Here is a 23,663-nt window from a genome sequence, read left to right on the forward strand (position 1 = left end):
CGATTTAATACATGGCTTGTAAAAAGACAGTCGTAGGTTGAGGATTTATTTTTTCCCTTCACAAAATTTTGCGCCAGGGATTAGTGGCCACCAGCTGCTTTGGATAGGACAGTGGGTAGGAGCAAATGGAAGTTGTTGCAGCGCCTTCTACAGGTCTGGCCAAGGAATGTATGTGGTAACTACTCAACTCACCTATCCTTGGATTCCGAGTCGATCAGCCCCTTCATGTCCTCCTGCAGTGTCTCATTGGTCCGATTCATCTCACGAATCTAAATAAATTTTACAGAATTTGCATGAAGGTGAAGTGAATTTCAATGGAATTTTGTTGGAAACTTTTTTTTAGTTAATCAATCATTGTGTTAATTATTCAAAAATAGCTTGGAGAAAATGAAGCTTTCCTTTGTTTGCAAACAAAATTCTTTGATCAGTAAAATATCTAAACTGTTTTTTTCACAAGGACTGGAAAGCAGTCAAAGACCGTTGTGATTTGATTTCAGATGAAATCAACAACAATGTGCACTTCACATAACAATAGAAAAGGTAAGAAAACGAAGAACAGTTGAGTTTGTTGGACAAACTTGAAGAAAAAATATGAAGACAAAACTTAAATTGTTGGTATCCTTTATATTGATTAAGTCATGCGAAAATCACCTGTTTGAAAGGGTCCATGCGATGAATTTTTTTTAGGAACACATTTTTTGAAACTCCTCTTCACTGTATGAAAAGTGCACTTCTTTAAACATTTAATAATTTTCCATGCTTTTCTGGACAACTGAGGGCGCTCTTGCTTTGATGTCAATTCAGGAAGGCACTGTTCAGTTTAGGGGTTTCCTAGTCAAATTGTGAACCCACAATTTGCTCATTGAAAACATTTGTGAGAAAGGGTTGCTCATTGGCTTACTGCCATGTGCTAACACAACGATGAATCACCAAAGAAAAGACAATTTATGACAGCAAAATATATCCAAAATTCTAGCAACTTTTTGCACTGAAATAGGTGTAAAAATGCGGTTTCTGCCTGGAATGACATCACAGTTTCCCTCATGAATATGAAAATTCACATTAGCATAAATACCCAAAAGGTACAAAATACCCTTCAAAATGGCAAAACAAAAATTGAAAATAAGGTTAAATGAAACACAACTGTGCATTTTCAAGGATAGCATTAAAAAATGAAACGCAAGTTAAAAATGGAAGAATTAATCCAATGAAAGAATGGTTGTAAATTTTGGCCCAGCTAGATACTAGTGAAAGTAATTCTGGCCCACCTCTGGTCCGAGTTCATCCATACGCTCCTTGATCTGTTTGAGTTTCTTCTCGGCACTGTCCCGCCAGTCGTCTATCTTCTCCAGTTTCTCAGCCTGATCTTCCATCAGCGATTTAGACGCCTAGGGGAAAGAAAAATCCATTACTTACAATGATTGACAGTGCCTGTAGAACTTCGATGCATTCACAAGTAAGGGAGTCATAAAGAAATCCTTAAAACAGAAAAAATTGCTACATGTTCATCATGTTTCAGCATAAACATTGAACTGCCTGCGTTGATAAAGATTCTTTGGAAGTGACTGATGAAATCATGATAAAATCCTGAAATATAAAAAATTGTATCATGTCTCCGATACTAAACTTCAAGGTTTAGAACCATGGCCTGGCAACTTTATTAATTAACCTCCCTCTCTCAAAAGACAAATGGAGAGGGATACCCTATCTGTCAAAATCATCTATCAAGTGACTGTTTTTTTAACAGTTTGGTAAATTGGGCTCATATTAGTACAATTGACAGGCTGTGGCAATTTTGTCAACTGAAAGTACCATGCCTTGACTGATAGTAATAGATATGGGCCCAATTTCTTGGCTCTGCTTACCGTTGGCGAAAAATCCCTGTTTACTTTAGCAGAAAATTGTGTACTTACGGTAAGCTTATTTCACGCATTAGCATCGAATTTTGGCTTCTGCGCATGCAAACATCCCATAACTAAGGATTCTGTGCTTACAGGGTTAGCACAAATTGTTCTGCTAGCATAGTTAGCTCAAAATGGTGATCGCAAGAGCCACGAAAGTGGGCCCTGGTGGGTTTAAGTACTGCTGAGTGCCTGGCAATGATTGATTTCATTCAGTATTACAGTGAAGGCACAAAAAGGTTCACACATGCATATCACAGCAAAACAATTTATTTGAGGGCAATGGCTGCTACGCATAAGGTCTGTAGCATTGCAGTATAAGTTGCTGCATTATTCAAGGACACCCTGTCGATCAAACCCCTTCAACAGGTTTTGACAGATATGTGGCTTAATCCATAGGGGTACAACCCTGCAAAAAAAATCCCACAGACACTAGTGCTAAATGCGCATACTTCTAAATTCTTTTAAAAATACTCAGAACTCTCACAGGTATTCAAGCTGCACAGAAAAATGATGATCAATGTGTCATCTTTCATTTTCTTTTCTTTTTTTGGTGGGTTGACCATTGACTTTTCGAGCTATTCTCACCCAAAGAAGACGACCCCTATTTTCCCCAAAGCGGAAAAGTAGCCATCTTGAAAAAACCATCCCTCCACAACATGGCAAAACAGCGCCACTTTCGTGCCCAATAGCATCCAAAATGCTCAGAATTGGAAGCCCCAAGTCCGGGCCAGAGGTTCATTACCATATCTCTTCAATTCCCCAATTTTATGGCTCTCAAAACTCTCTAAAATAAAATATTTTGAGGGTATAACTTTTATTCATGAGCTCGGCGGACAGATTTTTGGCCTATTTACAGGCGTGCACCCATAGAGGTGCTGCCTGTTGGTGACCAGCCTGTACAAAAGAAAGTGGGTTGGTTTTTGGACCGTTTGTGACAGTTCTATCAAGGTCTACACATGCAACAAATCCACAAACCAGTTAAAGGGTACAACACAGTCAGTGTTAACTCTCCATATGCGAACAGATTTGGTAAAGTGGAAATATTAGGAAGGAATAAAAGATGGTGCTTTGACATCTTCATTTGTGCTGCACATACATCACAATCACAGGGAGCTGAGATGGTATTTGGAATGTTTCATGTGCCCAATGAGCAGGGGTAATAATGATGTAGCGCCTTGAGCACCAGTCCTGGTGGATACGTGCGCTTTATAAATATCCACTATTATTATTATTATTATTATCACAAAAGGGTGTCTCTAGCAATGACATTAATTTGTTAAAACAAGGGCGGTGGTGACACACGTCCTGAAATATTCTGGATGGGGTGTGTGAGGTGGTGGGGAAGGGGATAGAGTTAGATACCATCTGACTTGCTTGAAAGTGTTAAAAACAAAAAATCAAGATAAAAATGACATCTACATGTACATGGAGAAAAAAAGTCAATTTTGGAGTAAAAGGGTTGAGGATGTATAAATCACACTGTGCGGCACTCAACATGAAAGAAGTCAATATATATGTACCTGCTTATCCTGTCATGGTAAAAAACGGTCAGGCATACATGCAAGGAAAAATAAATTCATCAAAACAAGCACTATGAAACATGCATACTCTTATAATATGACTACAGGTACCTCTGGGTGAGTATCTCGATTACTCGCGAGTAGTTTATGCTACATGTTTTTCTTCTCATGGTTTTTCATGTTCTCGAGTACTCGTCCTGACGCGAGTAGAAGCAGGCACTCGCAAGGTTTAGGGTTCACGGCTTAATACGTCCCCTGCAAACAGGGGTTCCATTCGTCCCCCCCCCCAAAAAAAAAATTGAAGTAAATGACCCAAAATGTCACACAGTAAGAATATTTCAGTGCTGAAAAATGCGGTGTGACTTGCAAGGTATTTGCTTGTAAGTCATACAAATGTTCATTTTATTTTCTGCTTTTATGTGAATTTAGTTAACTACTCGCGAGTACTCGACTACTCGGGAATAATTTCTTTGCGAGTATTCGAATAGAGAAATCCACTACTCGCCCAGGCCTATCTACAGACTTATCCAATGACCACAGTTAGAAGACATTACTGCAATGGTATTACAATGCTCGTGTGCACGTCACACACGTTGTCAAGTTTGAGATTCGTCAGCGTTTTTTGCAAGTTGTAAACACCCTAATGTGAGAAAGAGCACTTAGTCCGTGTTACAACCTGCATGCCACCTAAAGAATGTCTTCCTCAATGTTTTAAAAGTGATCACTGGATTAACTACAGGCCAAGAAATGCTAAAAGTCTAATCCGGCGAACAAAATTAGAAGCCATTTTTGAGGTGGTGCCACACTCACGTGCATATACACGTTTGTTTATGGTGTAAATTGAGGATTTTCTATTGTTCCTCTTCACTTTTCCTTTCTTTGTACTTTAACTTTTTCGCAACAGCTCTCATTGGTTTTGTACATGTTTTCCAAGCAAGGAGTCCTCGATTTGGTTTCTGTTCTCGATTTATCGATGGTGTTGCACGTGTGTGTCCTCGATTTACACCATAAACACGCGCACGCCGCACACGTTCTTTAAGATGAGGCGCGTGCGCATTTGTGACGCAATCAAGCTACATGAGTCGTTTGTCAACCCTGGTTAAAAAAAAAAATTATTACAGATTTGAAAAGAGCACAATCTCAGCATTACTGCTGTGAAAATCGCATGCTGGTACCATCTTTAGTTCAAAAATTATGGAAGTCGGAACGCCAAGAGATGTGATGAAGTGATGTGATGAAATGGCCCTAATTGGGCCTGTATCTCCAAATAAAAATTCCCGACAAACGACTCATTTAGCTTGATCGCATCACATTTTGGTAACCCCTTTGGTTGAAGGAGCCCGGGTGCATGCGTACTACCTGAGCGCGACTCGCGCGAGACTGGTGCCACCGCAGAAAATGGCTGTTTACGAACTAGTCTATACTAATGACACATACAACTAGTCCGACACCTTTGTATACAAAGCTAACATGCAACTGACAATAATAAGCTGATTACAAATTCCAAGTGCAATATTTTGCTTCCTTACCATTGGATAGTCGGTTAGAAACAGCTTTACAGCAACATTTAACAAAATATTAAGTTGAGGGTTAGTACAAATATACACAATAACTTCAATCTCGGGAATTCATTACTAGGCACATTGTTCAATTGTTTTTGTCTAGGTTTTATATTAGCCCTAACAGTCCCGAATCCTCCAATTTTAATACGATTTTGCACACCCCCCTAGGGAGTTGGGGGTAATTCTTCAAACTTTTCTTCTAGAATATGTTTTCAAGGAATGTTTGATTTTTGGAAACCTCTGTTTTTCCATTTTTATTATTATTTTGTTTATCATTTTTGTTGTTGAGGACTGTCATCAGGAGACCACAGTCGATTTCATTACTTCCGTGATTACCCAGCAGTTTCATATTATAAAAAAAAAAAAAATGAAAAGAGGTCAAAACAGGTGATTGTTTTTTCTTTCACATCAGGGCTTACATTTTCATGAATTTCCCAAAGCTTACCTTATCATCAATCGCCTCAGCAATTGCCTGTAACAAAACAAACAGAGAAACAACACATATTGATTAAAAGTTGAATACAATAACAAATTGTCTCATTGTCACAAATTTAAAGGCATATAGGATCATTTGCACTTATCCCAAAAGTAACCTGCCAATTTATAATCAAAGAGCTCACTTGGATTAAAGATTGTACTGGTACTAAACACCCCGTGAAATTACTCCGTCTGGCTTGCTGTCATTTAGAACAACTCAAAAAGTCAGTGATTTCTAACGATCAGTCAGTTGGCTGATCATTAGAAATACAGTGTGCTATGGACGAAATCGTCTTGAAAAAGTTGGGCATGGTTTTTCACTGTTTTCTTGATAAGTGTCACATCAACTGGGCTGCAACTTCAACACTATAAGACAAGTTCTTTTAGAACTTAAAGCAGGACTGTTCTTATCAGAACAAAAACTACTTAGCGAAAGTTGATAATAAGCAGGACAAGTTCTTTTCAGAACTAATATCTTCTAAGCAGTAGTTATTACCACATGGTGTTACCGCAAACCGAAACGATACCGATACTCCACCATGCAAAGCCTCAAATCTGATATTCAACACTTATAGTTCTGAACATTCTTGTTTGGATTTTGAGTGGTGTTATTATTGGAAACAAACAAATTGTATGAAAAGCAAATGATTCTATACTTTAATTAGGAATAGCACTCCAATAATTGTACGTAATAAAAAATTGCAAAGGTCAGGAAAAACTAAATGTATCATATGTCTCATGTTCAACATCTCACCTTAGTAACGGTTCGTTGAGTTTCTTCCTCTTGCGATGCCAGCTTGGCCTGTAAGGCCATGACCCTCGCATCCAGGTCAGCTAAGCCTCGTAACCCGCCCTGGCTCTGCTCCTCAATAAGTAGCTTCACCTTGTCTTGATACTGCGTGCATTATGGAGAAACAAGTCCAACTATCATGAGACTATCCCTGGTCAGAGTTGTAATGACTCGAGTCAATGACTCAACTCAACTCGAGACACAAATTTTGGTGACTCGACTCACATCAAGTCCCTAAGGGTAAATGACTCGACTCGAGTCCCTCATCAGAAGACTATACTCGACTTGAGCGAATGCTAAAAGACTCGAGTCCCAAAAATAAAAGCAAAACTTCGCGAAAAGTATTTGCAATGACTTACAGTGCAAACTTTATGTCATGTCACTTTGGAAATACAGTACGACACAGCAGCCGCTTGTCATTTACAAACATACAGCGTGTCACTTTGTGAATACAGTAAGGTACAACAGCCACTTATCATTTTCAAACATACGTGTCACAGACTCCCACCTCATGGTTCTAGAACTCACAAAATACTATCCAGGAACCGGTTTTAAACACATTTTACAATTCGTTGTTTCATCATTGGCTTTGGGCGATTTCTTATAAAGTTGGATTCGAACGCCAGCTAAATTTGTGCCCTCCTTTTAAATACATTTTGGTATATATATATGGTGTTTAAATATTCGTGACTCGAATTGACTCGAGCTAAATATCTGACTCGACTCGACTCGACTCACCTTGACCTTCTTGACCTAATGACTCGACTCGACTCTAGTTACCTCTTTAAAATGACTCAACTCGACTCGAGTCACTTCTTTAAAATGACTCGACTCGACTCAGTCACAAAAATCAGTGTCTCGTTACAACTCTGTCCCAGGTACAAACAACTTAGGAAGGGCATCCATGCATTTCATACAAGGCCACATATACATCAGGGCGATTCCAGCGTTATGTAACTCCGTGACAGAGCTTTTATGAGCTTATTGAATCATGGAATGTAATATTCAAATCCATCCTCTAGTAATGCCCAAGGCGATTACGGACTAGGCCTTTTGGATCAATTCACTGAATAATTCATTAGATAGGCATCAAGGTAATTAGCTGGCTTTGTCACGGACATTACACTTCCTTTCATAAAGCTGGAATTGCCCATAAAATAAACAAAGCAACTCACAAATACTGGTGCGTACTTCAAATAATATGAAGACAGAGCGAATTTGATCATGCAGCGTCCAGAGTGAATTTTGTGACAATTGAAATGGATTCAGTTTACATGTATGTAAATCTGCAAGAGTTAAAATTCTTTTACATTGGACATGTAAACTAATTTGAGCAAGGTAAATTGTGCACTAGCTATCGACGGTGTCACAATGGAGTGCAGTTTTGAAATAGTTCCGTAAATGAAACTTGATCTGAGTGTACATGAACACGTAGCTACATGCTGGCTTTCAAGCAGACCCAGGTGAAAAAGTATGAAAAAAATTGGATCAAATTACATGTATTCAACAACAAAAAATGAAATAAAAATTTGTCTATTGGTGTTTATGTAAACAGCCCATTTCAGTTGGGTGATCCATATGACACCTTATCTTCAAGCAAACTTGAATCCTCAATCCTGATTGGTTGATCCATGGCAACAAACCATACTGTATTTATACCTAAGACCATGGTCTATACCCCACTCCGCATTTCGCGCTATTCCAAGATGGGCACGCAATTCCCATTCCTGCTGCACAAGTTCATTTTCAGCATGAGTATTCCATCTGCTGTACTGTGGGTCAAGTTTGCTTGAAGATAAATTTGTTATCCAAGTTGTGCTCGTGGAACACGGAATAGTGCGTCTGCTTCCCACATACTACTAGGCCTTCGACCTCGTGGCATGTTGGACACAGACGCACAACATTATTCTGTGTTCCACTTGCGCGATATGCACTTGGGATAATGAATATTCTAGGAGATAATATATACTGTGCGCAAACAAAAGCTATCCCAGAGAGGCCTTTTTGCGCAGCACATTAAGGGCAAAAAGATGACATCAATGCCTATTAAAACCTGTATTCCTCTTGCATATTCACTTGGTACATTTTACATTCGGGAGTCAGGTTGGCGTAGCGGTACTTTCATCACCTACTACTGCTGTGACCCGCATTCGATTCCAGCCTGGGCCAATGTGTGGATTGGGTTTTCAGTCCCTGCCTGACTCCACTGGTTTTGCCCAGAATATTCTTCTGGGGTTTTCCTCCCAACTCTAAAACTGTAACTTCTTCTCAACTGTCTTCTCTCTACCAGTTTCTTCAGGCTTGCAAGCTACGATGCCTAGGGAACTTTTGAGGAATTCTTGGTTAAACTTTCATTACCAGAAATAATTGAAAATAATAATTGTTTATTTATCACATGCTGTTCGTGCAAGGAGCTCGAATTTATCTAATAAACAACACAAATTCATGCTTCTATGTACATGTACGTAGAAGATACAATGAGATGTACTGACAATATGCATGGAAAATGGATTTTGATTTCTGACAAAGAATACAGCAAAATATCTCACCGCATCACTCTCTCTGGGCTACAAACACGATAAACAGTGACCAAAGGAGGAATTAAGGAATGTTTAAAATTAATGAATGAATCACATGATCGGACACAATAGGAGTATAGTATGCAGAGTCAAACAATCAATCTTGATCTCAAATATTGCATACAAGTGTCATCACAGCCCCTATGCATTAATTTCCGGGGGAAAAATAAAATATGTTAGCTCTGTTTTCAGAATTTTATATTAACCCTAACCACCCCAACTCCATCAAAATCCATCCCCTCATTTCGGAGAATTTTGGGGGACTAAGTCCAGAAGGCCTGGCATGACTAAATATTGATGGATTATGATGGACTTGGGCCTAATGGCCTGAAGCAGTGCTAGGGGTATCCGATTGATTTTGCCTAGCTTCCTGTACTGCTATTGTGATAAAAGCCTTGTGTAGCAAGTCCATGAATGTCACCCAGTTCGTCAGTGGTGGATTCCATTATGTCATGTACAGTTTTGTATTGGACGCACAGTGATTGATGGATTTTGATGGACTTGGTCCAGTTCCTAGTAAAAGACGCTAGGGAGATAGGGTGAAAGGCTGTTCTATGATATGACTTGACATCAAGAATAAGACAATATTCAATGTGATCTCTTCAACTGTAAGGCATTATTTTTTCTAGAAAATTCTTCCAGAATTCATCGAAATGTATCATTGGGCAGGGCCCAGACTGGGACCCCGAGTGCCGGAAAAAAAAAATCACGCCAACTTAACTCACTCTTAATAGCTGACCAAATTCTCCAAAATTTTCACTCACTCTTAATAGCTGACCAAATTCTCCAAAATTTTCACGGGCAAAGACAAGGTCCTCAGTATTTCACCAGCCAAGTTTGAGGTCTCAATTCAATTTTTAAACGAGACTTTCTTCATTTTTTTTGCATGTGCGAGTGAACCCAAGTGATTTCAATTTCAAGCCTCAGACTCCAATCCCGGCCAAAATTTACTGGGAACCCACCCCCGCCCCCAGCCTATGTTGTCTCTCACTGCGCAGTCTGTGCTAAAGCGCGAGATGACAACATTGACCGGGGGAGCTGGGGACCGGGGGAGGGTATGCTCATTGTGTGGATGTGTCCTAACCATTTTGGCCGGGATTTTAGACTGGTACATGTCCGACTTTTTGAAAAGATTGACCATTCAGCAGTCTGGTGGCATGACTATGGAGAGAATGTGTAGAAATAGAGACTAGGTACCAGATGTTTCTTTTGGAACAGTTGATTGATGCAGTACTAAAGCGGTGTTGGACTGGTTGTTTCATGTGCCCGTCTATTTTCTTGTATTGCATGTTTGCAATACCTTAAGTTTTGGGACTCTCATACACAGTTTTGAGGTTCCCAAATTTATGGCATGGGCAGGACCCAAATGCATATGTCCCATGTAACATACTAAAGTGGCTGAGCTGTACGTTTATGATACAGATGACCAGAGCTGTCCGACATACCTGGCTAGTAGCTGACGATACTTGCTCATTGATGCCTCCGATGGCCTGCTGCAAGGTGGAGATGGCCACGCCCAGCTTCTCTTGAACGTCCTCTATCTTGTCTTCAATCTGCTTGTCTTGATTTTGCCTAAAAATGACCCAAAAAATTATAACATGTTACTGGACTTTTGACTGACTCAATAACAGCTGTGGAAAATACGACAGTTCATACAAATCAAGACAGCAGGCATAAGGCTGGAATTGAATTTATTTCCCTTGCTATCAGTCATCATGACAAGACCTCAGTTTAATGCTCAAGGGTAAATGATTCCAGTCCAAAACCTCATTAGCCATTTCGCGACATGCAGGATTTTACACAAGTTACATAACACAGCACTTAAGTTAATTAAGGCAGGAAACTTGGTCACAGTGTCCAAAATGTTGTTGTGATCGATTGACCATTGTGTAGTGATGCATGACTGAAATTTAATAAAACTCATAGGGGTTTAGGCCAAGGATAAGGAGTATCTGCACAATCAAACATTTCCAATATTGACTTAAAGGTTTTGTAGTTATTTCAAAAAAAGTCAGACAGACACTTTTCTTTGGGACATACTGTTTATTAAAACCAGGCATATCTACTCAAATGCCATAGAGCAAATGCATGATATAGTAATGTTCCATCTGATTACGGCAATTAATTACGGGAGTAAAAGGTTTAAAGAAGAGAGTACGCAAAGAGAGAGAAGAAGGCTGGGGAAGATACAGTGTACAAGAAGCAAAAGAGAATATAGCACTTCCAGTTTGTCTCACCTTGACTTGATCTCAGCTTTCATGACGGCTTCTAGTTGTTTCTTGGTCTCGTGTTGCATCTTCTCCAGTTTGTCCATATATTCATTTACCTTGGACATGCCGCCCACATTCTTGTGCCTGTCCAACTGCAAAACACAGAGCATCACATGCTGTAAGATATCATGCAAAACAATATTCTAAAACAAAAACAAATGTTTCAATAAACCCCAAGAAGCTTGTCAATTGTGATTTTGAAGTTACATTTTTCTGAGACATGATCATTCAATCCAGAAGTCTTAAAAGTTTAAATACGAAATAGGCTTGTGTAACTCTGCACAATACATTGTCTATAATTTATTCCAAACTTGGAATTGGAATTGTGACCCCACTTTGTTTTTATGTAATCAACTCTTTGCAGTACCCAACATGAAGTTCCCAGAGAGTTGATTCCAGGCACACTAATTTCACCAGGAGTTGAAAAATTGGGCAAATCAGGGAAGAAGTCAATCGTACAAAGCATCTGAATAACATGAAATGTATTACAGAGCTAGCTGATCTGTTTTATCTGTAGAAACTTTCATAGATGCTTTTCTCTCCAATTTTAGTGTCATTTCTGAAAAGATTACCGAGTCCTAGTCTGGGCCCAAATTCATGACTCTGCTTAACGTTAGCAAAAATTCCCTGCTTACTGAAGCGGAAAATTGTGTGCTTGTGGTAAGCATATTTCATGGTTTAGCCAGGAAATTTGGCTCACAAAATGCACATGTGTACATCCTGTAAACTAGGAATCTGTTCTTCCTGGGCTGGCGCATATTTTTTTTTTGCTAGCACTGTAGCACATAACGGTGATCGTGAGTGCGACTTCTGTGCTGAGCAGCACCACGGAATTGGGCACTGGTTGGAATCGAAATTGAATGAAACATAAGGCTGTGTCCGTATTACTTGACTACGGCTCACACTAACACACTCCTCTATGGGATGTGGCTTCAGCGGCCACCAATAATGCATGTGTAACCGCAAGCCGTAACCAGTTCGGATGCGGTCTAACTCTTACTTTCTGTCCTTCTCTGACGTGTAGTACTTCCTCTTCTGTGAGTTTCTGTAGTGCAGCCCACCTCTTCTCATTCTCCTCTCGCATGGCTTGCTCGTGAGCGATACGAGCAGCTTGCTCAGCATGGAGATACTGTGTAGGGAACAAAGAATATATGAGTGAGTTTCTTTGAGTAACAGTGAGTTTCTGTTACAGCCCATCGCTTTTCATTCTCCTCTCGCATGGCTTGCTCGTGAGCGATACGAGCAGCTTGCTCAGCATGGAGATACTGTGTAGGGAACAAAGAATATATGAGTGAGTTTCTTTGAGTAACAGTGAGCTTCTGTTAGGCAGCCCATCTCTTCTCATTCTCCTCTGGCATGGCTTGCTCATGAGCGATACGAGCTGCTTGCTCAGCATGGAGATGGGGAGCCAGGTGTGGAAAGTTTTGTGTTAACGTTTAAATGTTATATAAAATTTCCCTGAGAAGTTTCCAAAATTCTATGAGAGATATTTTCAATTTAACGAGGCTACTGGGAAGTCAAGAGATACAGTGTGTAGCTCAGCCAATTGTTATTGTCTGGAGAGGTGTGTCATCTTTACACTGCATAAACACTAAAAAAAAACCACCATAGCCTGTCAGTCAATGGTCACAGCTTGGACACATGGCACAAGAGGCACATACACCAAACTGGTGAAAAACAAATTCCCTTCTGGGTCACTGTCAAGTTTTTCCAAATTGCCTGATGTTTCCCTCACTGGAAAAATAGAAACTAATTTTCAAAATATCCATGATTTCCGGAGTGGCTTGCAACTCTACAACTGGGGATCTTTACCACTTTCCTATTACTGCATTGGTGCAAGGCAAGTCACAATTCAACCACAAGTTGACCTATGGTCTTTAATCAAACCCTTGCTCTGTACTGTACCTCTAAATGTCATCTTGCTATTTTTGTCATGCCGTGTCATAAACAGCACACAGACACCTCTGCCTACCTTCTCAATATTCCCAAACTTTTGCTGGGCCTCCTCCCTCAGTCTGATTTCCTTGGAGAGTATCTTGCGGCTGACCTCCTCAGCAATCTCGGCAATCTTGCCCTGCATCTTGAGCCGTTCGTTGTCGGCGGCGTGCTCCCGCTCTCTCTGGACCACGTCGATGGTGTGTATGGTCTCGTCGCGCTTGCGCGACTGCTCATGGACCTGGGACTGGATGTCATTCAGCCTGTCAGAGGGGACTTTTTTATTAGTATCATTCATTACAACCTGAAAAAAACCCTACCTGGTGAGGTTCTTCGTGAATCATAGCAGAAATGGAAATATTGGCATGGAACGTCAGACAACTAGCCATTTGAGACTGGCCAAAACATTAGAATTTTAACTTGTATATTTTGCAAATACACACACACATACAAATATCTAGCTGAAAGCAAATAGGATAAACCATTTATGTCTTAAGATTGCAAAATCATAGAGATTACCCAGAGAATTTCAGGAAAGTTCTTGTGATATAATAAACAATTCTAAAAAATATTGGCTCCACCATATTTTAAAGTTGGTGTATGCTCCAAGTTGTGTGCGAACTACATTTTCAATTTTCTTTTAGACTGCCAGAAAAATTTCGGATTGGGGCTTTCAGTTACCACTATCCAGCTGTGTGTGAACATGTTTTTGCCCAAAAGTTCATATCATCGAAGAAAACTGGAGTAGCAAGCTGGCTGAAATACTGACAAAACTGTCAAATAACCATAGAGCTATATTAAATTACTAGAGCGCTGACTCATGTCCAAAGTGATGCCAACTGGGTGCATCCATGTTTGTGCAGAAACCTACATGTATGGAGAACTAGAAATTTTGTGCACATTTTGTACGTCTATTTGCATATCTGCATTTGTATTCCATACCAGTGCGTCATCGAATCCGATACGCCCAAAACCTAAACGCACGATCAGCAAAATGAGCGTTTCGTTTTGCTCTACGCAAACAGTGCAACGTGTGCGCGTATCCCCTGCAGGTGATTAACCATTTTTTTTTTTCAAACCATAAACATGCACTTAAGAAAATTGTGTATGTTCTACTTGCGCGTTGCATTTAGAGTACACTTCCAAATTCAAGCCATCTATTTTCAGTGTGTTCTACAAACACGCACATGTCTGCGCCCAGAAAGGCTTCAAAGAATCTCCGCGCACAAGAATGAGGAGTTAGTGCTCTAGTAATTTAATATAGTTCCATGCAAATAACAGAAATTTACTTGAGGAAGAAGTTCTGCTCTTGTTGCCTTCTCTCCGTCTCCTCCGTGGTGACTCGATTCCTGAGATCCATCAAGACATCCCTCACCTCACCAAGTCTGCCAAAAATCAAGCAAGATAAAAAATAAATTCATGCAGAGTTGCAGTTGAGTCCATCGCAAGTCCATCACAAGCCCAATCACAACTAAGGTCCCAAGTAACAGGGAATGAACAATGACAAAGGAACACCTCAATCACTATCATTCATAATATGGAATTTTGCGTCGGGGTGATGTGAATCAAATTAGGTTTTACCCTTCACCGACGTATAAACACTGTATATACTCAGTGTGTTACCTCCCGAGTGAAAGTTGGAAAAAAATCACTCGGCTGGGACTCGAACCCACGACCTCCTGCTTTCTAGTATTTACATCATATTCAAATCAGCCAACCGATCCTGTTAGCTCCGTGGTCGAGTGGTAAGACATCTGCACTAGAAAGCAGGAGGTCGTGATTGATGAGTGATTTTTTCTCACTTTTACTCAGGAGGTAACACACTGAGTATAAGTGTTTGTATACATGTACAGTATACATGAAGGGCAACACCTAATTCGATTTCCATCACTTTTCTTTAAAAAATCTGGCACATGACTTTAAACTAGATGACTTGTGACTGACTTTTGAGGACTTAACTTCAAATTCCCAATCAAATTGTCAAGAGATGAGTACTGAACATGAAAATGAAACTGCACATGCATGCAAACAATGAATCCTAACTGCTCACATTCCACCAACACCTGATATTTGTGTGTGAAAAAGTTTGGGAATGTTTTCCCACTTGTGTGAAATGGAGTGAGATTTTTTTTCCCAAAGGTGGGGTAAGTTTTTCACAATAGTCATGATAGTGAACTGGACATAATTTTTTTGGGAAAATTAAAAGTATGAAAAGAATTTCCCATTCCCAGGTTAACTTTAAATTGCAATGTACTGTAGTCATGCTTTTAATGGATAAACAGAATGTGAAACATGCTTTAAAATTAAAAAAAAAAAAAAATAGAAATTAGAAAGAACATCAGAACAGCAAGAGAGCAGATTCATGGACAGAACACAAACTGGCAAAATTAAAAAAATAGAATCAGAAATCCTAAAAAAAAAAAGATTAATTTTTCTGACCGTAGGATCTGTGTCAATATTTGGTCAATGGTTATCGAAAGAGGATACCATATCTTCACAAGACAATATTGCAAAGTAAAGAAAATATGAGATGAAAACAAAATAAATTTACCAAATGGAGTTGTGGAAATTTCAATGAGGGTTTAAAAAACCTTGAATTAAATTTCCTTGAAATGTTTCTGATTTAGTAATCAATGATAATTATGTAAAGTAGCATAATCCTTGATGCATGATCAATGTTTTATGCCAGGTAATTTATGGTGAACGGATCCCATTCCGAATCAGTGAGCCGAAACCCCTTAATTGCCGGCAAATTTTGGAGGAAGTTCAAGCGTAGCTTTGCCAACAATGACCTGCTCATTGTCAAGGTTGTTCTTTCATTACAAAGGAGCGCTTTTAATATCCGTACACTTCAATAAGGCATTTTCTGCATCGATGCAGCAGGCCTGGACCGCTAATATGAACATGTCTGGGCAATTTTTTGTATTTACGTCTAATAAAATATGAAGATCAACTCAGGTGGAAGATATCTCTTTGAAAATAATTACTCTTGCTGCGGTACATCTGGGCCCAATTTTATGGCTCTACTAACCACAGAATTCCTCGTTTTTGATCTGCATGTTGCGCTAGCAGAATAATTCCGTGCTAACCCTGTAAGCACAGAATTCTTAGTTACGGGATGTACGCATGCGCAGATGCCAAAATTCCTCGCTAACCCGTGAAATATGCTTAGCGCAAGCATGGAATATTCTGCTATAGTAAGCAGGGATTTTTCGCTTAACAGTAAGCAGCACCATTAAATTGGGCCAAGCATGACATTGAATTACTTTCCTTGGGCTCTGTATTGTGCCAAAACAAATTCTGGCATCTCCATGGTCACCATGGTGAATCATTCAAAAACTTTTTAATCATTGTTTTGAGTTTTTGTTGGTTTATGTACTGGGAAATATGTATATATTTTTTTCTCCAAACAACAACATGTTTTCTGTTTACAAATTAACATTAGATCAACAGGAATTGTCAGGTATCATCTGCCAAGCATTCTGGGAAATTAAAATTATCAGCATGGAAGTGAATAGCTACCGAGAATGTACGTTTATTTTTATGTTTTCTCCACTACTTTCAATATTTGGGAGTACTTTTTCCAGTGCTCACTTAAGAAAATCCAAACTTGGCAAAATCTGACCATTAAATGTCACTTTGGATGTAAATTATTTTTAAGAAGCCAGACACTTAATTACTACCGTAGTCGATAATTACTACCGTAGTTGATAATATAAAGGAAAGCTTCAGATTCAGACATCCAGCGTGAATGGACTTTACTTCTTTTGAATCTTTTGAATTTAAATTTCACACACAAAAATCGGTGCTGACGTAAATGGCTTAAAATGGACACGATCACCATGACAACCACTACTCACAAAAAGTGCTATTCAGTGTGCACAAAAGCTGCCATGAAAACACTTACATGTTATTGTTGGGAATAGCGAGAGTGTTTTGATGTATTTACTCAGGAAGTCCAACAGAGTAGATAATTCATTTGTTACTGGCCGTGTTCAAGGAAAACATGCAAAAAGCTCCAATGGTTTACCATAATTAATCATGCTGGCAAATTTCAGTTATAAGAAATTAAAGGGAATATACAACATTTGCAAACATCGAAAAATAAAACTACCACGTTTTTATGAAATACTATACTAGAATGTTGGTAAATGACAGTCTAAAGCATCCTGCAAAATTATGGCACCTGGTGTGAAGTCGTTTTCAAGAAAATTGTATTTTTGTGTACATTTCCAACGGTGGTCGGCCGACCACAGATGGAAAAACCTAACTATTTTTCAACTACTGCTCCAAATTTACCATTTTTTCAATTTTGTTTGCTATTGGTAACATGTTCACAAACGGGTGCAGGCCAGCTAGACTGCAGTTCCGTTACCTTACAATTTTCCGGCATCTATAAATTGATCCATTTCATATTTAGTGGAGTCAGGGAACCAGACTACTTGAACATTTTTGTTTCTCTTGGTTTTTCCAGCATTTTCGAACACAAAACTTCAAACATGTCAGTGTAACAAAATTTGATCTATCATACTAACCCCTCAAATAGTTTATTTCTGAAAATTACAGCAAAATCCAATGATGTACATTCTCTTTTATAAGTGTAGTCATAAGAATGGGGCTTGTCAACCGGTATGTCAAATGTTCCGTAATTTTCAAAAAGTATCAAAATGTACTTATCGCTTCAAATCTGCAATGAGGATGTGAATTTGCATTTAATATTGCAAACGTTCAGCAAATATTTAGAATACTGTTTAAATGTTTAAACATTTAGGCATTTCACAAAGGCCGATGCCTGCCTATTATGTCTGCAGACCGGCGTGATTGACATGACAAAATCAACAATGGCCATGGATTGACATAATAAATAGCGGCCAGTCATTGAAAAAATAAAAATTTAACTACGTGAACCCTGAATGTTATCAAGCACTGCAGCGCTTCTAAGGTTTTGTATATCAAATAGGTTTAAAAACATCGTTAATTACTTGTGCTTTGTACGTTTAACTCAAAGGAAGATGGAGTGAACGTCGGTTACTTATTTAAAATGCAGGTTTTGTTTAAACATTTTTTTTGTTGAAAAGTGGTAAACGGATTTAGAATTGTTTTCATTTAAAGGGGCTTCACGGCCTGAAATCCCCGAAATTTGTTATGTTTTGGATCGTTTACTTATCTTAATTCAAAGGTCTGGTTGAAAGGAAAGGAAGTTACTGAGAAATGATGGGAAAAAAACCCTGGTTGTTTACATCGGATGCAGCAGATATTTATGGCATACGGATGTACATGTATTTCTAGCCGTGTCAATTCAAAGTACAGTGTGTGTGACACAAAATACACACAGCACCAATACACACATTTTGTTTCCCGCCCGTCCACAGAATGCGATGCACTGGTGGAACACGTGCGGCTGGATTCACGACTAGCACCCAACAGCTCGCTTTTCAAGAGCCAAAATGTTGAACCCTGCAATTTGTTCTCGTAAGAATAACCCCAAAACGCCCGGCTTTAAAAGAACTGTTGTGTGGAAAGTTACATCATTCTTTTAAATGCTCTTTCCGATAAATATTGTTTTGTTTCAAACTCGTTTTGTAGCCGAACTGGACGCATTCCAAGTATATATCCCTTTAGAAGTGTAAAACATATAAATATCACATCCTTAATTTTCAACATTTTGGGGAAAAAAAACTCTACACTCCTGTTTGGATTTTGGTGATACAAATGCAGTTAACAAAATAGGAAAGTCAAAATTAGGTTTTGCCCTTCACCGACTTATTAACACTATATACTCAGTGTGCCACCTCTCGAGTGAAAGTTGGAAAAAAATCACTCCGGTGGGGTTCGAACCCACAACCTAATATTGATTAACATCACCCGACACAAAGTTCATATTACAAAAATAGGAAAGGCAAGGATTATAGAATGCTGATATCAATGTGAGGAGAGAGAAATGGAAGGTTTTAGGCAGTTACCTAGCATCCAGCTGAGTCCTGAGCAGAGATGTAGTCTGCTCGGATGAGTGTTGACTCTCATGCATTTTACGCTGGTGATCCATCTTATATAAGCAGCATTAAAATATTCATGAACAGAAAGCCCCGCAGATGAGAAATGGCACCAAAGTCATGCAATGAATGGATGGGGAAATGAGTACACATGTACATTTATGTACGTTGCCATGCTGAATTGAATGATGTTGTAGTTAAGACATTCTGAAACCTGACTCCAATAATAAAATTGATGTTCCAGACTAACAGTCTAATGGCTTTAAGTAAAAAAAAAAAACACCAAATGTCGGGACCATTGTTTAAGTGAAGTTTCGCATGCAGCACTTTCAAAATCTAGGATATAAAAGCCACATTCATAAGCTTTCTTTTAGTACAAGAATCATTCAAATCACTTATGTACCTTTTAAGTTATGGAGTTTTAAACACAACCACCGTTTTAAAGTTCTGTCCACGGATCACAAAGAAGGTGTGCATTCTTTCAGCAAAACGAAAACAGTTCACACACATCCTTACAGTATGTGATTTGCTTTCGTTTTGCTGAAAGAACACTGAACTGTTTGTGATCCGTGGACAGAACCTTAAAATGTCGGTTACTCCGTAACTTGAAAAGTACATAAGTGATTTGAATGATTTTTGTACTAAAAGAAAGCTTATGAATTGGGCTTTCATAATAAAGTGCTACATGAAGAACTTCACTAAAACAATGGTCCCGACATTTGAGTTTTGGTTTTTTTTACTCACCCTGTATAAATTCTCAATTGACCAAGTTCCTCTGTACAGGGCGAGTAAAAAAAAATGGAAACCCAAATGGCAGGACCAATTTTGAATGAAGTTTTGCCAGTAGCACTTTCAAATATCCAGGATATGAAAGCCCAGTTATTAAGCTTCCTTTTAGTACAAGAATCATTCAAATCACTCAATGTACTTTTCAAGTTACAGAATTTTGAACACAAATACCGTTTTAAAGTTCAAAAGTAAGTGTTCTTTCAGCAACACGAAAACAATTCTCATTGGGATGCATGTTAAATGAAACTCAAGTTTCACAACTTTTTCCAAGTGAGTTTCTTGAATGATTGTTTATTGCATCCCGGAAAGGTAACAGTTAACACTGGGTTTTGCCCTAGTACAAAGCTCAGTATTAAAACATAATGTCAGTGTAGCCAAAATCAAAATGGGTTTCATTTTTGGAGCATCCTCACATCATATGAAATATACATGTATACTCATTTTCCTTTGTTAGCTGTTGTCAATCGAAGATGAAAAAAATCTGTCATATCAAAGCTGTTATTAATTAACGGTTAGCAAAACAAAATGTGAGTCATGATACACTGCAAATGATGATGAGTAAACAAAAAAATGATTAAAGGCATGCCGGTGATGACTGTAGGAGAGTTTCACTTGAAAAGCAAGAACAAAATGAGACATTCAACTTTTGAGACAAATTCATCAAATCAGGCCCACTTCACAAGAAATAAATATTCCTTGCGGAATAAGATGTTAAAGCTTTTCGGATGCTATCTCTTCAGTTTCAGCCAAAACAAAATGAAGCACTTTTCTCTTGTTTTATTTTGTATTTTTCATAAATTTCTTATTTTTTTTCCGGCACAACAAAAATACAAAATGCAGTGTCAATGAAAACTTCATGGCATGTATTGTTATGCCAAGTATGAAAAAAAATTAGTAGTTTGTCATCCGGACCCTTTTTTTTTTTAAATAAAGGAGGCGGGCACTCCCCCCTCCCCAAGATGGCGAGTTTTCCAAGACGGCAGATGGATTTCTTCAATTTTCTCGAATTGTTGCTAATACAAAATTGTGTCCAAAGAAGCCATGACACTTTTACATAGCAACAATTTTGTTGAAAACAAATAAAAAGACAATATACTGACAATATATGTGTGACAATTTATGTGCAAATATGAATTTAAAAAAATTCAATAATTCAAGTTGGTTGGGAAAAAAGGAAACGGGCAGAAACAAGAAACTAAGTTTTTTTTTTACATGGCTTTCATTGCAGCATTTTCCTACAATGATCATTTACAAATGAGAATATCTTTGGTCTGTGAAACAGTTCTGTCCATTCCACACCCAAGGAATATTGCGCAGTTACAAGGCTTCACCCGCGGACCACTTCAGCCGCTTCGCAGTCAAGTCGCCCGCGAAAAACTCGCGAATACAAAAAGGCATGCACCTTTTGCATTCCATGTTGCACAGCGGTGAGGAATGAGTGAGCGGGCACTGCAATAATCACATGCTAATTGTCTCATTGTGTTCTCTGCTTCAAGGACTTTCGCTACAGTCGATTTGTCACGTTTATGAGTAGTCATTACACACACGCACACAACACCAGACTCATCAAATGACTGCTACACGTGAGACCAATGACAGCAATAAATTAACGGGAACAATATAGAACTGGTCATGTGGGCCTAAACTGTAGATCCATTAAACCACTGGATACCATTTACTCATAATAATCACGCTATTTTCTAGCGTTAGGCCCAATTAAATTTCAATTCAAAATGCTGGGGAAAAAAATGTGCCGATTGTATTAAAGGGAATATACAACATTTGCAAACATTGGAAAACAAAACTGCCACATTTTTACGAAATGGTAAATGAAAGTCTAAACGCCCGTAAAGTTGTGGCACCTGGTGTGAAGTCATTTTCAAGAAAAGTTGTATTTTGTATAAATTTCAAATGGTGGGCGGCCGACCAAATTCCCTAGCAATCCAGCCATGCTCTTTGTTTGGCCCAAAACAGTGATAATGTGTACAAAATTATGCAATTGATGACACATGGTACCGATAAAAAGTTGCACTTTTCAAGGCGTGCAAGTTAAGTGTGAACCACAACTTGCACGTATACAAAAGTGCAACTGTTTCCAGTATCATTTGTCATAAATTGCATAAATTCGTACACATTATCACTGTTTTTTGCTAAATAGAGAGTATGGCTGGATTGCTAAGGAATTTCTGTACTGATTGTTATTTGAGCGAGAGGTACTCAGTAGTTTTTGAGTTAGAGGAAAAAAGTATTGGAAAGGGGGGGGGGACTTTCTTTTTCGTTTAGTGTATTAGCAATTCAATATAGCTCTATGACCACCACTGTACCAAAACATATCGCTGGGTGCACCACAGAATGACGAATATGATAGTTTTTAATACCGCACCAGGAAGTGACGGATTGTCTATGGACTTTGCGCACAGGATACGTCAAATCATGGTGCGGCAACTATCCACGATATGTCATTTTGTGGTGCGACCGACAATATACAAGACATCAGGTCCCGCGTGTAGCAATGAGTTGATGGATACCGGTTGACCGTGGCTGGTCACCAGCCACACATACTCTACCTGGCACTCATCTGTAACCTGAGCTGGGTCAGGTTCTTGTCAGAGTTCAACTCCTGGTCGCTATGCTGGATGCGATATCTAGAGATCTAGACGAGAGAAAACGTGCAAGGTGGACACACAGAGGACATAAACACAATCGTCAAACAAGGCATACATGTACGTACACACATACAGAGCCACTGACATAAGGTAGGTACACAGGACTGTGTGGGCTGATCACAGCAAGAACTTAGGGGTTTTAGTCAAACAGGATCCACAATTGTTAATTTCACTGACATGTGTTTGGATTGAAGTGCAAGATTAGGATGGGATGGCTGTGTCAAAATCGTCATCGGCATCGTGAACTGACACTCAATTGCACGTGAGTGCGCTGCACGCGCGCGTATTTTACAGAACCAGGATATATTGGGTTTCACGAACTAACATCCTCCACAGTGCGGCACTTTTAAAGCACACCCCGTACATTTTTGGTTTCACGAACTGACACTGACCTTAACCCTAAAGGGGCCGGGGGGGGGGGGGGGCGGAATCCACCCCCCCCCCCCCTCAACATTTTCCGTGATAGCCTCTAAAAAATTTTTTTCGCAACCCGAGCTGTTATGACTTTTTAGCCTCGAGCTTTGCGCATCTTTTGAGACCAAAAACATAAAAATCGGACCACGGGTTGCCGCGTAGCAAAAAAATTTCTGGCGCTACGCGCCGTGAAAACTAAATTTTCACATATACGTTGTGTACACAGAGCAGAATTGCCATTCATACATATGAATAATTAATTAGCCATAATTCCAAAACCCTTTGACCTATAGTCATGAAATTTCTTGGGTATGTTTAGGAAGAGTTGCTCTATGCATGTGCCGAGTTTCAAAATTTTTCGTCACTCGATCCTTGGGGGGGGGGAACCGAATCCGCCCCCCCCCCCCTCGGCTGAGACCCGGCCCCTTTAGGGTTAACTTCACCAATTAAAACGGTTTTAAAAAATGTTTGTGTAAGCACACAAGTATACGGATGGATTAAATTCGTGTAAAACCTTTCAAACCGTTTTTCTCCGTTCTGTATTGCCGCATCATGCTTGGGTGTCAGTTGGTGAAAACGAAAATCTTCCTATTTTGCGTCAGTGTCTGATGTGGGCGAGCACTACCGGGTGTCAGTTCATGGAACTGAAATTGTTGATTACGTGGTTTTCACGAACTGACACCCACTTGTGTGAGAGTGTCAACTCGTGGTGCCGATGACGAATTGATTTCAACTCATATCAAACAATTGCTCTGGCAACATCA

The 23,663-nt window shown here is 39.2% G+C and overlaps 1 protein-coding gene across 8 annotated transcripts in view; it reads right to left on the bottom strand.

Annotated features, from left to right (window-relative positions):
• The window catches only part of LOC119734339 (golgin subfamily A member 6-like protein 22), a 58,618-nt gene that overhangs the window by 16,956 nt on the left and 17,999 nt on the right, over nucleotides 1-23,663 (bottom strand). For 5 of the 8 annotated variants that reach the window (XM_038207789.1, XM_038207790.1, XM_038207788.1 and 2 more), the window contains 11 exons: nucleotides 22,387-22,472; nucleotides 14,327-14,422; nucleotides 13,075-13,300; nucleotides 12,103-12,231; nucleotides 11,070-11,194; nucleotides 10,278-10,404; nucleotides 6,218-6,358; nucleotides 5,432-5,458; nucleotides 3,425-3,433; nucleotides 1,269-1,388; nucleotides 193-269 (listed from right to left, as the gene is read on the bottom strand). In XM_038207789.1, coding sequence (XP_038063717.1) covers nucleotides 193-269; nucleotides 1,269-1,388; nucleotides 3,425-3,433; nucleotides 5,432-5,458; nucleotides 6,218-6,358; nucleotides 10,278-10,404; nucleotides 11,070-11,194; nucleotides 12,103-12,231; nucleotides 13,075-13,300; nucleotides 14,327-14,422; nucleotides 22,387-22,472 — 1,163 coding nt within the window. Of the gene's footprint in view, nucleotides 1-192; nucleotides 270-1,268; nucleotides 1,389-3,424; nucleotides 3,434-5,431; nucleotides 5,459-6,217; nucleotides 6,359-10,277; nucleotides 10,405-11,069; nucleotides 11,195-12,102; nucleotides 12,232-13,074; nucleotides 13,301-14,326; nucleotides 14,423-19,000; nucleotides 19,087-22,386; nucleotides 22,473-23,663 lie in introns of all 8 variants that reach the window. The other 3 variants (XM_038207791.1, XM_038207793.1, XM_038207792.1) reach the window with 3 other exon arrangements.

Source organism: Patiria miniata, unplaced genomic scaffold (assembly GCF_015706575.1).
Source record: "Patiria miniata isolate m_02_andy unplaced genomic scaffold, ASM1570657v1 HiC_scaffold_27, whole genome shotgun sequence".
Classification (NCBI taxonomy): domain Eukaryota; kingdom Metazoa; phylum Echinodermata; class Asteroidea; order Valvatida; family Asterinidae; genus Patiria; species Patiria miniata.